At 48.3% G+C, this 12,570-nt stretch overlaps 1 protein-coding gene across 2 annotated transcripts in view; it reads left to right on the top strand.

Annotated features, from left to right (window-relative positions):
- LOC118828113 (prosaposin) overlaps nt 1–12,570 on the top strand; it is a 33,170-nt gene that overhangs the window by 17,895 nt on the left and 2,705 nt on the right. The window contains exons 3-11 of one of the 2 annotated variants that reach the window (XM_036734523.1): nt 1,228–1,302; nt 1,809–1,934; nt 5,067–5,273; nt 5,861–6,004; nt 7,512–7,568; nt 8,976–8,987; nt 10,986–11,111; nt 11,865–11,960; nt 12,320–12,494. In XM_036734523.1, coding sequence (XP_036590418.1) covers nt 1,228–1,302; nt 1,809–1,934; nt 5,067–5,273; nt 5,861–6,004; nt 7,512–7,568; nt 8,976–8,987; nt 10,986–11,111; nt 11,865–11,960; nt 12,320–12,494 — 1,018 coding nt within the window. The remainder of the gene's footprint in view (nt 1–1,227; nt 1,303–1,808; nt 1,935–5,066; nt 5,274–5,860; nt 6,005–7,511; nt 7,569–8,975; nt 8,988–10,985; nt 11,112–11,864; nt 11,961–12,319; nt 12,495–12,570) is intronic. The other variant, XM_036734524.1, reaches the window with a different exon arrangement.

Here is a 12,570-nt window from a genome sequence, read left to right as displayed (position 1 = left end):
TTTCTCAGCCAGATTCCTGGGAAAAGCTGTCAGCTTCCACTTCCTTCCACTCCTTAGCCCTCAGTTGAGACTGCCCTCTGGCTTTGCCCCTGTAGACTGCCCTTCTCTCCCTGGGTAATCTCTGCTCTCTGGATCTTCATGGTCCTCTAGACTTGGTTCTTGGGTCTGCCTGCCTAACTGCTATATATCTCCGTTTACTTTGCTGGCTCAGCATCCATTTCTTGGCATCTTGGTAGGTTTTTCCTGGACCTTCTTATCTCTCTGTTTTTTCCTTGTAAGCTGCTTTTTAATTAAATTTCTCCAGGTCACAGGATCTCAAAGTGGAGAGGGACCTCAGGCACTAATCTAGTTCAGCTCTTGGTGACCAACAGTCAGTTCTCCAACAAACCAAGAGAATCCTTGAGCTTCCTTTGCTTGTAGGCCTCCTGGGAAGGGCCTGGCCAACCAAGTCTGCTTTGGGCTGGCTCTAGTTCTTAGGAAGATTTTCATTGCCACACCCAGATTTGCTTTTCTTCCTCTTGTAACCACCTGTTCTAACTCTGCTCTGTGGGTCCAAGCAGAACTCATCCAATTGCTTTTCTAAACCCTGTTCTTCAAAAAGCTCAATCCCTTAAACAAAAATTGAATGAAACAAAAAGAGACGAGTCAGTAAACATCTATTAAGCACCTACTGTGTACCAGGCAGTGGGGCCTGCTTGGTGCCTCTTATCTCCATACACTATTAGGAATTCACTACGCAGATGATTCACAGATGGATCTGTCCATCTCCAGCCTCTCCCCTGAGCTTCTCTCACCACCTGCCTATTGGACACTTCAAACCAAATGTCCTAGAGACATCTCCAGCTCAACACGTCTAAACTGGCTCCTGTCATTCCCAGGTTCATAACCTCAACATTAGCCTTCGTTTCTTGCCCTATGTGTTCAGTTAGTTGCTAAATCTCACCAGTTCTCCCTTCACATCAGGTGTTATTTTACAGGTGAAGAAACAGGTCTAGAGAGAGATGAAGTGTTTATAAACTGATGTTGGCTGTAGTTTGTGAGGTGTTGTCTGGTTGAAGGATATTGTCTTCACTTTAGATAATTGTGGAAAACAGGTACTCGGAAACATGTGGAGCAGAGATGTGGGTGTGGTTACAGCTCATAGTTTAGACAGCAACATCAGCATTCCAGTGTTCACTTTTGCATTTCAAACCCTTCACTAGAATTAATCTTTGCTTTCTCTTTCAGAAATCTATGCCCTGTGAAGCATGTAAGAAGGTGGTTATAATGGTGGGGGACTTGTTGAAACAAAATGGCACCGAGGTAAGCAGGCTGTTGCTATCATGGGTGGGGGTCATGGGTAGGGGTGATAATGTGGAGAAATGGGGGTGAGAGTTAAATGAGGTCTCATTGGTTTGTTTAAATAACTTTATCAGGGCTATGAAAGCCAATATTTGAGAGAAATCATAATGTTGACAACTGTTTCCGCTTGACATACCTCTGCTTGATGGTGTTTGCTCATGAGATGAGGGAGGGATTGACTGAAGCCTGGGAGGCAGGGTTAGACTTCAGCCTGAGGGACAGGCCTTACTGGGAGTTCTTTCTACCCACCAAGTCCTGATAGTGACTTGTAATCAGCTGTCTCTGGGCTTGCTTTCCTAAGGGTTTTATGTCTTGAGCATGCTATTTATTCTCTGGGGAACACCAGAGCTCATCTCCTGTCTACCCACAGCTGAAAGAATCCCCCACTAGAAGTTTTTCTGCTTTGAACAGATGGGATGGGAGCCCATCTCAGGACTTAATGGTTTGCTTGTGACTTCCTGTCCTAGGCTGAAATTGAGAGTTACCTGGAGAAGGAGTGTGAGATGCTTCCTCAAGAGGATTGGGTATCCAAGTGCAAAGAGATAGTGGAGTCCTACCTCCCAGTTATCATCAATGCAATTGAAGGGGAAATGGTAAGAAGATTGGGGTCGGGCTGGGTCAGTCAGGCTCTGGGTTTTGGGAGAATGATCTAGCATTTTTTAGGTAGAGGATTAGAACAGGCCAGGGCCCTACTGCAGAACATGGATCCAGTTTTCAGGTTCCGTCATTCACCAACATTAATCATTTACTATGTGCCAGGCAGGGCAGTGGAGACAGCTCTGGGCTTAGAATCAGCAAGGTCCTCCTGTTCATGAGTTCAGAAGGTACTTACTAGTGTGACCCAGGTCACTTCACCCTGTCTGCCTCAGTTTCTTCATTTGTAAAATGAGATGGAGAACAAAAGGGCAAACCCTTCCAGTATCTTTGCCAGGAAAACTCCACATAGGGTCATGAAGGGCTAAACCATAACAATATGGCCTCAGGGATTGTCAGGCCCTGGGCATGCAGAGAAAAAAAATGAATCCCTGTCCTTAGTAGCTTACATTCTGATGCGTGAGACAGGGAGGCAGACTGGGGACAAGGCCAGGGCAGCAGGCACGTAGCTGAGTGCATCGTGGAAAGGTCTCATGTAGAATGTGGCCCTTGGGCTGGGTGTTAGAGAAAGCCAAGGCTTCTAAGACACAGAAGGGAGCGGAGGAAGCAGAGTAGTGGATGGCCATCAGAGGCACTGAGCCAGTAGGCCTGTATGACTGGACCACGGAGTAACAGAGTGTAAGCAGGGAGGGACAGAGGATCACATGGTTGATCCTGTAGCGGCAGCACTTGGCACCAGTCCGTCTTGGGCATCATTGCCCGCTTTTGTGCCTCCTATGCGCCTTTACATTGTTGTATTTAGAAACGTAGAGACCGTGCTCAGCTCCTTTAGCCCTTCAGCTGTAGTCTGCCAGCCCTTGCATGGGAAATAGGGAGCCACTGCATCTGGAGTAGAGGCAGGGTGGTCATGTCTGCACCTCAAGACCATCATCTGGGTGGCTGCATGGGAGGAGAGAGTGGGATGCTTAGGTGGAGGTAGATCTCAGAAGATTGGCCTGGGATCCCTCAGAGAGAGGGACCGAGGACCCAAGGCTGCCTGCCTTGGTGATGAGGGGAATCATGGGTCTCTCAGTGGTGATTGGAAAATTCAGGAGAGGGAGGGGTGAGTTCTGTTTGGGAAATGTCAGATTTGACATCCAATTCAGATTATCTTAGCAGCTTTCAAGGTGATTAGATACAGATTGGGAAGTCATCTGCAGGAGATAACTGAGTCCTTGGGAAGTCACCCTGTGAGGGTGTAGAGAGAGAAGTGTCCAGGACAGGGCCTTGGGCAACTCCCCCATTTAGTGGGTGTGACGTGGGATGGGTGGTAAGGCGGCAAGGACCTGAGGAATGATTAGACAGGCATGAGGACACCTGGACACAGCAAAAATCCAGTGAAAAGGGTGGCTACAGGAGGCAGAGGGTGGGAAGCAGTGTTAGATGCTGCAGGGAGGTCAGCTGAGGGTTGACCAAGAGGCCATTGGAAATTAAGATCCTTGCTGACACATGAGGGTGCTTTCATTTGATGGAGGTTGGAAACTGGGCTGTAGAGGGTTTAGAAGAGTGAGAAGAGAGGAGGGGAAGTGGAGGCCCAGGGGGATGGGGAGATAATGGGTTTTGGAGACCTCTTTTCAGCAAGTTAATATACAAAGAAAAACAAGCACTAGGGCTGCCCCCCAACTTTTCCCCCCAACTTATGGACAGGTTGGGCTTTGGTGGGGGGTGGAGCAGCTGGCCCTCGATTTAACCCCGCTGCCTGGTGGGGGCCTGTCTGGACCTGCTGCTTTTCTATCCACATCCCCAGGGCTTTGTACCCACTAGACGTTTTTTTCGTTCACTCTCTTAGTGATTCATGAATGTTTTCCTGGCTTCCTTCCTTTTTCTTTTGTCCTCCCTTGTATCAGATAAGTATAGTTCTGCAAGACCTTCACATGGTTTTGAGGAATTTAGCTGAGAAGGGGAGGAGAGAGAAAGATGGTAGGTTCTAGTTTGGATGTTTTGTGGGTCGAAAGAAGGAACCAGAAGAAAGGGGGGACATGGAAGAAGAGAAACACATACATACACACACAGACATGTAGAATAGTTTTCCACTGGAGTGAAGGAGGAAATGAGAGTAACATTATCAAGGCACAGAGACATGAGGAGGGGAAGAAGAGACGGCTGGAGGTGAATGGCTTCTGTTTTCTTGGTAGAGTGTGAAGCAGGGCTTTCAGTAGGTGGGGGGATGATGCCATAGGACCTTGAGGAGAAGCTGTGGAGAAGAGGCTAAGGCATCAGTTGGGGGAGGGGTTGGCGAGCCTTCCTGAGGTGAGGGCCCACCACTGAACAACCAATTAGCAGGTGAACCAGGTAGAATATTTGCACAGCCTTCTCCGTCTGGGGTAGAGTCCATGCCTAGGAGGAGAGAGGAGGCTTGCTGGGAAGCCTTGGCTTCTGTCAGTTCTAAGCTGGGGTGGGCTAGGGCAGCGAGGCATTCCAAAGGAGAGTCAGTTATGGAGTTGAACTGGTTTGCCTAGTTCTACCTCCCTAGCAACTTGTTGTGCGACCTTATTGCTTCATCTTTCTGGATTTTTTTACCCTAGATTTTTGCGCCTGATGAAATGTTCAATGAAATGTTCATCATAATTTGAGTCTGATGTCCCCCTGAAATGTAGAAAAATCTTCAGTCTTTATGGTACCCAAAGATCAATCTTCCATTGGCATTTATAGAATCTAGAAGTAGAGAGCTTCCCTTCTTAAACTGAAGGTGTCTAAGAAGTAGGACCCTTTGCTGGGGATGTCGACGATGGACGATGGCATTCCGGAGTGATGACCTTGAAAATCCCTTCTCTTTCTGATTATCTGATTCCATGAATACAATGCCTCATTGATGACTGGACCCCAGTGCTGAGATGTAGAGGAGAGAGCAGTGGGGCCCGCGTGCCCCATGGGAACACATGCCCACGTAGGCATAAAGAAAAGCCAGCTGGCTGCTGTCTTTGGTTTGTCTTGGCTGGTTTGCATGTGGGCAGACAGCGGTCACTTTTTTGGGGATGGTGGGGTAAGATTAAATTAGGAGCCCAGTTCTAGGAAAATAGGGGTGTTGTCTCAGATGACTTGTCAGCAGAAGCAATTTCCAGTTTGTTCCTTTTTCCTCTGGTCAATTTTAGAGCAATCCTGAGGAGGTGTGTAGCACCCTCATGTTTTGCCGGTCCCTTCAGAGACATCTGGCTACCCTGAGTCAGCATCAGAAGGAACTGGAATCCAACTCGATCTCTGAAGTGGACATTCCCAAATTGGTGGCTCCCTTCATGGCCAATGTTCCCCTCCTCCTTTACCCTCAGGGACAGACCCAGAAAAAGCCCTCTCAGCCAAAGGTAAGAAGGCCAAGCAATTCGTGATGAAGCTGGCTGGGGGGCGGGAGGGGCTAAATGTGAATGATGGGCACTCCATGGCATCTTCCGGCTTCCCGAAGAAGGCCTCTGTGGCCTGCCTGTCTTCAGGCAGGGTGAAGGCTTGTATCCTGGGGGTTTGAAAGAAGAACATGCAGAGATCTGGTTTTCCCCCCACCAGCTCATTCAAATAAAAGGGATGGGGCCTCTCTACCCCAACAAGTCTCCACCTTCTCAGCAGCTTAAAGTCTTGGAGAGGTGCCTGTGACTCTGCCAGGATGTGTCAGGTCTTTTCTGGCTGGCTCTGTCCACCAGGACATGCCGCCTCTTAGGAATCTTTTCATGGTTTTTAGGCTTTACAGATCTGTAGACTCTGAATGCCCAAAGTATGGTTGGAAAAAATTACTTTTCCCTGCTATGAGTGAAGAAAGATGTGGGGAAAAAAGTGAGGGAAAGAAGATGGGGGCATCCTATTTCTCTTGGATATCCATTCCATTTTGATTGGTGATTGGTATTAGGGGTGGGAGAAAGGGTCGGTTAGGACACTGAATTGTGTCCTTTCTTTTCTTCAGGCTGGAGAGGATGTGTGCCAAGACTGTGTTCATTTAGTGACAGATGTGCAGAATGCTATAAAGAACAACTCCACCTTCGTCGAATCGTTAGTGGATCATCTCAAGGAAGAGTGTGATCGCCTTGGGCCAGGTGTATCTGACATGGTAATCTCTTTGACTTTTCATAGAAGGAAGGCTTTCTAGTCCAGAGTTTTCCCAAGGGCCTGGAAATCCTAGTGCTTACAATCTAAAGTTATGTCCTAAACTCATTTATTTTGAGGTGGTGGCCTTTCTACCATTTTTTAAAGGATTTTAATGAAGTGATTTCAGTGATCCAAGAGTCATAAACAGGGTGAGCTAAGTTACAAAGATAGCAAATCTTGGGGCAGTTCAGGTAAGGTTTTCTTGTCCAGTCCCCTGATTTAACAGCCAAGAGAGAGATAATTGAGACTTGTCCCAAGTCACACATAGAGGACGATCATGCTAGAGAAGGTTGGAATTTTGGGCGAAGGCCCCTGAAATAATCTGGAGATTTATTTAAAAATTAGGGACAAAAGAGGCATACAACAAATTTGTCAAGTTCCTACTTATACAACATTCGATAACAGAGATGAAACAAAATCATCTCTATCCTTAAGGAATTTCCTAGGAGGAATAAAATGTCTATAAAATGATAATAGAAAATAATCTAAAGAAGAGAGGAAAAGCATTAACTCATGGGGCAGAGGCAGAAGGCAGATATAGGAGGAAAATCAAGGTAGTCTTCCTGGCCCTTAAGCTGATTGAAGGAAGGTGAAGATTTTGAGAAGTGGAATTGAGCAATGACTGTAGGTATGGCCAATGGTCCATGCAAAGGCATGAGGCAATAGATGGAATCTTGAGTTCAGGGAACATTCTTGATCCTTCTGGAATGCAATGTGTGTGAGATGAGCTGGAAAGGTAGGTTGGAACTGGATTGTGGAGACCTTTAAATGCCAGCTCCTAGAGGCAATAGGAAGCCACCAATGGCTTTGAATAAAAGACAGTGAAGGGAAAGAGTCCATGGCAGGGCTAGATGAAGGTTTTTGTTCATAGAGGTGCAGTTGGGAGTGGCAGTCTAGGTAGGGAGAGAGTGAAGACTACTTAGTGCCCAAAAGATGAGTGAAAAGGAGATGGGCTTGAGGGTATGAGCAAAGCTCTTGGTATTGGCAAGGAGCGTGGCCCTCTCTTCACAGGATGGGCAAAGATGGAAGGGGTTTTGAGTGTGGTCTAGGGGCAGGCAGCCTTCAGGGCATGGCAAGGCTCTCTGCTGAGGAGCTGGAGTAGAGGCTGTAGGGTTCTGAGGATTGGAAGTGTAGAAGGAATGCTGGGAGGACCTAGGGTGGAAAGCCAATGGATGGATGGCTATGTAGCATTGCCATTCTGGAGTGGTATTCATAAATCCCTGAACACTGGCCAGTCCTGAACAAGGGAAGGGCAAAGTGGTCATCCTTAGAATGAGATCCTGTGGTTTCTGCCAAGGCCCAGCAGGACTAGGAGCTCCTTTGAGGCAGGCACAGTTTCTTTGCTGTCTTTGTATACCCAGAGGCAAGCTTTTTTGGGAGCTTCGATAGCGTAGCTGGGAAATTCTGGATTTGGTACCTTGTTAGATTGATAGTTATAAGACTTGCCTTTTCTCTCTCCTCACCCGCAGTGCAAGTCCTATATCAGCCAGTATTCTGACATTGCTGTCCAAATGGTGATGCACACGGTAAGTGGAGGGAGGAGCTCTTCTCCAATGTTGTCTTTTGACCCTGCTGTGGTTTCCTCTTCAGCCAGAAGCCGAATCATCCTTCAAGCCTCTCAGCCTCAAAATTGTCCCCACTGCCTCTGTTGGGCCTTAAACTTGGTGGATTTTGGCAAAATTAACTATCCCTTACTAATTTGCTTCCCCCCTTAGATTTTTCAGGATATCTCCCCCTATTTCCAAGGGAGGGAGCATAGCACCCTCTGGATTTGGCTCCTCTTTCGGGGTCTGTAGGTCCCTTTAGCCTGACTGCCAAATTGCTGTTCCCTGATGGTGAGCTCTGAGATGGACCCTGCCATCTGCTTAAGAATCCCTGGATCCTTGAATTGCCCAGCTTGAGCCTCTGCTGAAATGAAGGTGGGGTGGGGCGGGGTGGTGGAATGGAGCGGGCATGATCCTGCTGCCCCAAGCTTGTTCTGCACCACTGTAACTGACATCAGGGCTGGTGCTGCTTAAACCCAGATATGGTATGCTTACCATGACTGTTGTGCCAAGGCTGTGGGAGGGAAAGGCTTCACCCAGGAATTCCAAAGGAACTTTTTTATGATGCTGAGTAAGGGCTCTGTTTTGCTAAGAGAGTGACAGATGCACAGTGTCCTGTCCTTCATAAGAGATGGGTTGTTCTGGTGGTAAGGATGGGTTTGTCCTGAGTCATCCATCTATCCATCCACATTCATTTCCCATATCACCCCTTGTGATCAGAGACCCACTTTTCTGAGAATTAGGTGGGGGTAAGGTCTGAGCCCAGCAGGGATGGTTTTTTTTAAACTACACAAGAACTGAATTAACATTTTTAGTCTCATGCTGTAACTGGATGAACTCAATACCCCCCAGATAGGGATAAATTTTTCTGAATATTAATATACTCACCAGCATTAACTTAATTTGGTTGGGTACTTCTTTTCTTTTTTAAGACACCTGGGCCTCAATGGGCATTCCTCTGCCTTGCATTCTGTGGTTCAGAATTCTTAATCTTCTGTGAGGACATTTAGTGGCATAGGATTTCTATTATAGAATTGGGGCTTTTAGTCCTCATCGCATGCAGTACTCAAGGGAGAGTGTTGGTGGACTCCAGTCAAACGTCCTTAGTATAAATGGGTCTTTAGATTTAGAATTCATTTGGGCATTTTGAGGTATTTCCTATGTAGTGTCCAGAGAGTGTGCTCAGTCTGCCCGGTGGCTGCCAGGCAGGCAGACAGAACCAAGGTAGGTCACCTGCCCCCAGCACAGATTGGCTACTCAGCTTCTTTGTGGCACCTTTGTTTACATGTGGTTCTCAGCTTGATTTGTTTTATTTAACATTTTTTTCTTACCTCTTATGTCCTTTCCTTTCTCTGATTTTCCACTCCGATCTCCTGTTTTTATTCTCAGCCGCAGGATCAGGTATGTGATGTGAACCTTGTTAGCAGGTAGTGCTGGCTGGTGGCTGCTTTTCTCCTTCAAACTCCCTTTCCAGGCTTTGTCTCAGGGGCTCTCTCTTTTTACCTCTTGCTTATCCAGTCAGAAACCTGGGGAGAAAGAAGGGCAGGGTCCAGCGTGGGTGCCCACTGACTGCCTTACTGCAATGTTGGGGAGGAGTATCTTTGGGCAGGGGATGAGAACTCCCCTAGATCTTCTGCCAGTTCTAGGTGTGGGTTCAGTTTGAGGGGCTGGACAGTGACAGGATTGAGCAGCAGCTCACTTGTTCCTCAAAGATAAGAGACCTTGTCTTTCAACCTGAGCGTGCCTTTAGATCTGCTTTTCATAATGCTAGAAATGCTGCTGCTGCATGAATGATGACCTAACACCACATAGCAGATCTCTTGGATCCAGGGAATTGGGACCCCAGGCTCTGGCTTCTGCCTTTTGGGTACCAGGGGAATCATGCCTAGGCTTGGCCTGCATTGATTCTAGAACCTGGGGAATCGTGCCTAGGCTGGGCCTGCATTGATTCTAGAACCTGGGGAATCATGCCTAGACTGGGCCTGCATTGATTCTAGAACCAGGGGAACCGTGCCTAGGCTGGGCGTGCATTGATTCTAGAATCTGGGGAATCATGCCTAGGCTGGGCCTGCATTGATTCTAGAACCTGGGGAATTGTGCCTAGGCTGGGCCTGCATTGATTCTAGAACCAGGGGAATCATGCCTAGGCTGGGCCTGCATTGATTCTAGAACCTGGGGAATCGTGCCTAGGCTGGGCCTGCATTGATTCTAGAACCAGGGGAACCGTGCCTAGGCTGGGCCTGCGTTGATTCTAGAATCTGGGGAATCATGCCTAGGCTGGGCCTGCATTGATTCTAGAACCTGGGGAATCGTGCCTAGGCTGGGCCTGCATTGATTCTAGAACCTGGGGAATCGTGCCTAGGCTGGGCCTGCATTGATTCTTGATGACAATTGTTCTTGTAACTGGGCCAGTTACCCCCCCAACCCCCACCCACCAACCCCTTCTGAAGGAATGCTTTCCAGGCGTGATGTTTTCTTTTCCTACCAAAGAATAGATATCTGCTGGCTAATTGCCCCTGAGCAGAGAACACTCTTCATCTGAAAGAAGGGCTGGGGACCTATGCCTCTGGGATATGGTCACAGGAAGCATCTGTAGAACTGTGGCTGTATGTAGATGAGGGTCTCTTAACTTTCTCCCGTCTGGATGGGAAAAGAGTGACATCTTTATTTTCATTAATTTCTAATTGAAATCGATCAACAACGGCCACATTCTGAGAAGGGGTCCATAGGGAATCACTAGACCATCTAAGGGTCTGAGACCCAAGGGGGTCCAAGCTGAAGAACCCCCCCAGTTAGGTTGCCAAGAGCATTTGAGGGCTAGGAAAAGACTCCTTTAGATAAGTGGCCCTGGAAGTTTGAGTTGGGGCTTCCTTTGGGCTCTGAGCCATGTCTCAGGTTGTTTACTTTAAAAAAGTAAACCTATCTCTGATCTGCCCCGTGGATAGTCTTTAAGGCCCCGGCTCATTTAGCCAGCTAGATAGGTCTCTGGAGACGTAACTGGGCTATTGGGAGTTGTTGGGAGCTTAGAGGAATAACTGGTTCCTCGTCCCCAGCATCCTGAGGACAAAGAATGCTTTTGGACGTGGCCTTCCAGTTGAATCAGATCCATAGTGTGGACAGGTTAACAGGTTAAGCAGTGATATTATTAGTCCTGCAGTAAAACCAGGACAAGAGGAAGACCAAAGTAGACCTGTTTTCACCAACACGGACAGACAGGGCAGTGTTTCTTCCACCGATGTGTTGCCAGAGCAGACCTTTGTCTCACCTCTTTGCTGCCCTAGTGCTTCCACCCTGGGTCAGCCCCCATTTGTGGGAGGCCTGTGGGCTGGGGGGGAGGTGGTGGTATGTACATTCATTGGGGTGCATGCTGACCTGCCTCCCCACTGTGCTTCTCTAAAGCAACCCAAGGAGATCTGTGAATATGCTGGGTTCTGTGCAGGGAAGGAGATACCTCTGCAGGCCCTGGTCCCAGCTCACGTGGCCACCAAAGTGATCCCTGCACTGGAGCTGGTGGAGCCAATCAAGGTAAGTTGGGCCCATCATCCATTAGGTCTTTCTGGGGCAGAGGGGACAACTCAGAAGCACAGAAGACATGGAGATAGTCATGTTGTTCAACCCAGCTAGCTAAATAACAGAGGATATGAACCTTTGTCCTGTGAAAAGCTCACCTTCCTTGGCATTGAGTCTCCAGGGACAGAAGCTGCATAGATGTGAGGAGGTTCACTCAGAACAGGCCTGGTACCCTTGGCTGGGCACTTGTTTCCCAAAGCCAAAGGCTTGTGTTTCATGGTTTCTGTCTCTTTTGTAGCTTTTGGCTTATTTTTCTTAAGGCCTTATCATTCATCGTGGGCCAGCTCACTCTGGAGCTGAATTAGGTGGTGCCTATTCCCTGAATTGCATCTCCAAGAAGCCATAGGATCATAGATGTAGGGCTGGGAGGGACCTCAAGCCATCTTGGGTCACATGGCTAGTAAGTGGATTGGTACCAGGTCCCAGGCCTCGGGGCCCACACTAGGGCTTTCCTCCCTCTGAACCCCGCAGATTCTCTCTGAATTCAGAATCAGGAGAACCCCAATCTAGACTCTTGAGTTCAGCATTCACCGGTAGTGGGATCCTGAGTCCCCAGCTCCCTGTGCCTGTTTCCCCATACCTCTGGTAGGTAGTCTAGTTACAGCCCTGGCTCTGTAGTGTGTGCTAGGTGCTTGAGAACTGGGGCTGCCTGGGGAAAGGTTCACACCATCCCACTGACCTTGAGGTCCCCATGTGCTCTTTTAACAGAAGAACGTGGTTCAGATGAAGGCTGGTCCCACTTGTGAGCTGTGCCAATATGTTATCAAAGAGATCATCAAATTGCTGGAGGGCAACAAGAGTAAGGTATGTATGCCCAGTGGTCATCCCTTTCCCAGGATCTACCAGCATTTCTTGAGTCCCTCCAAGGGGCCAGGCACTGCAGGACCAGGTTGCTTCAGTGCATGAATGAGATGGGCATACTGGGTTTGTCATTTGCAGAGATTTTGGTATCAATTTAATTCATAGGCCTTTGAAGACAGTTCCGGTCTCCTGGACCTACGCTAGGCTCCCATAGAGACCAGGAATGTTCATGTCATCTTCCTTCTCCCTCCCTTCCCCCACCTGTGTCCAGCCAGATCAGAACAAAAAACCACAGCACCCAAACTCCTACAACCCACAGCACCAGAGCTTGACTCAGCCTAACTCCAGTCCTCATATTCTAGGAGGATATGGTTCATGCTGTCGAGAAAGTGTGCTCTGTGATCCCCAAGTCCATGGCTCAGGAATGCCGAGACCTGGTGGAGTCTTATGGCCCGGCCATCGTGGATCTGCTCCTGGATGAGACAAGCCCTCACTTGGTTTGCAGCCTGCTTAACCTTTGTCGGAACAAAAAGTCAGGTAAGGATGGAAGACTCTGGGTGGACCCTTTGCCCCAGGGCTTATGACCTCATACATGGCTGGTGATTGCACACGT

The sequence above is a fragment of the Trichosurus vulpecula genome, chromosome 8 (genome assembly GCF_011100635.1).
Source record: "Trichosurus vulpecula isolate mTriVul1 chromosome 8, mTriVul1.pri, whole genome shotgun sequence".
Lineage (NCBI taxonomy): Eukaryota > Metazoa > Chordata > Mammalia > Diprotodontia > Phalangeridae > Trichosurus > Trichosurus vulpecula.
The sequence above is the reverse complement of the archived record's forward strand: the minus strand, read 5'-3'. Positions and strand labels throughout refer to the sequence as shown.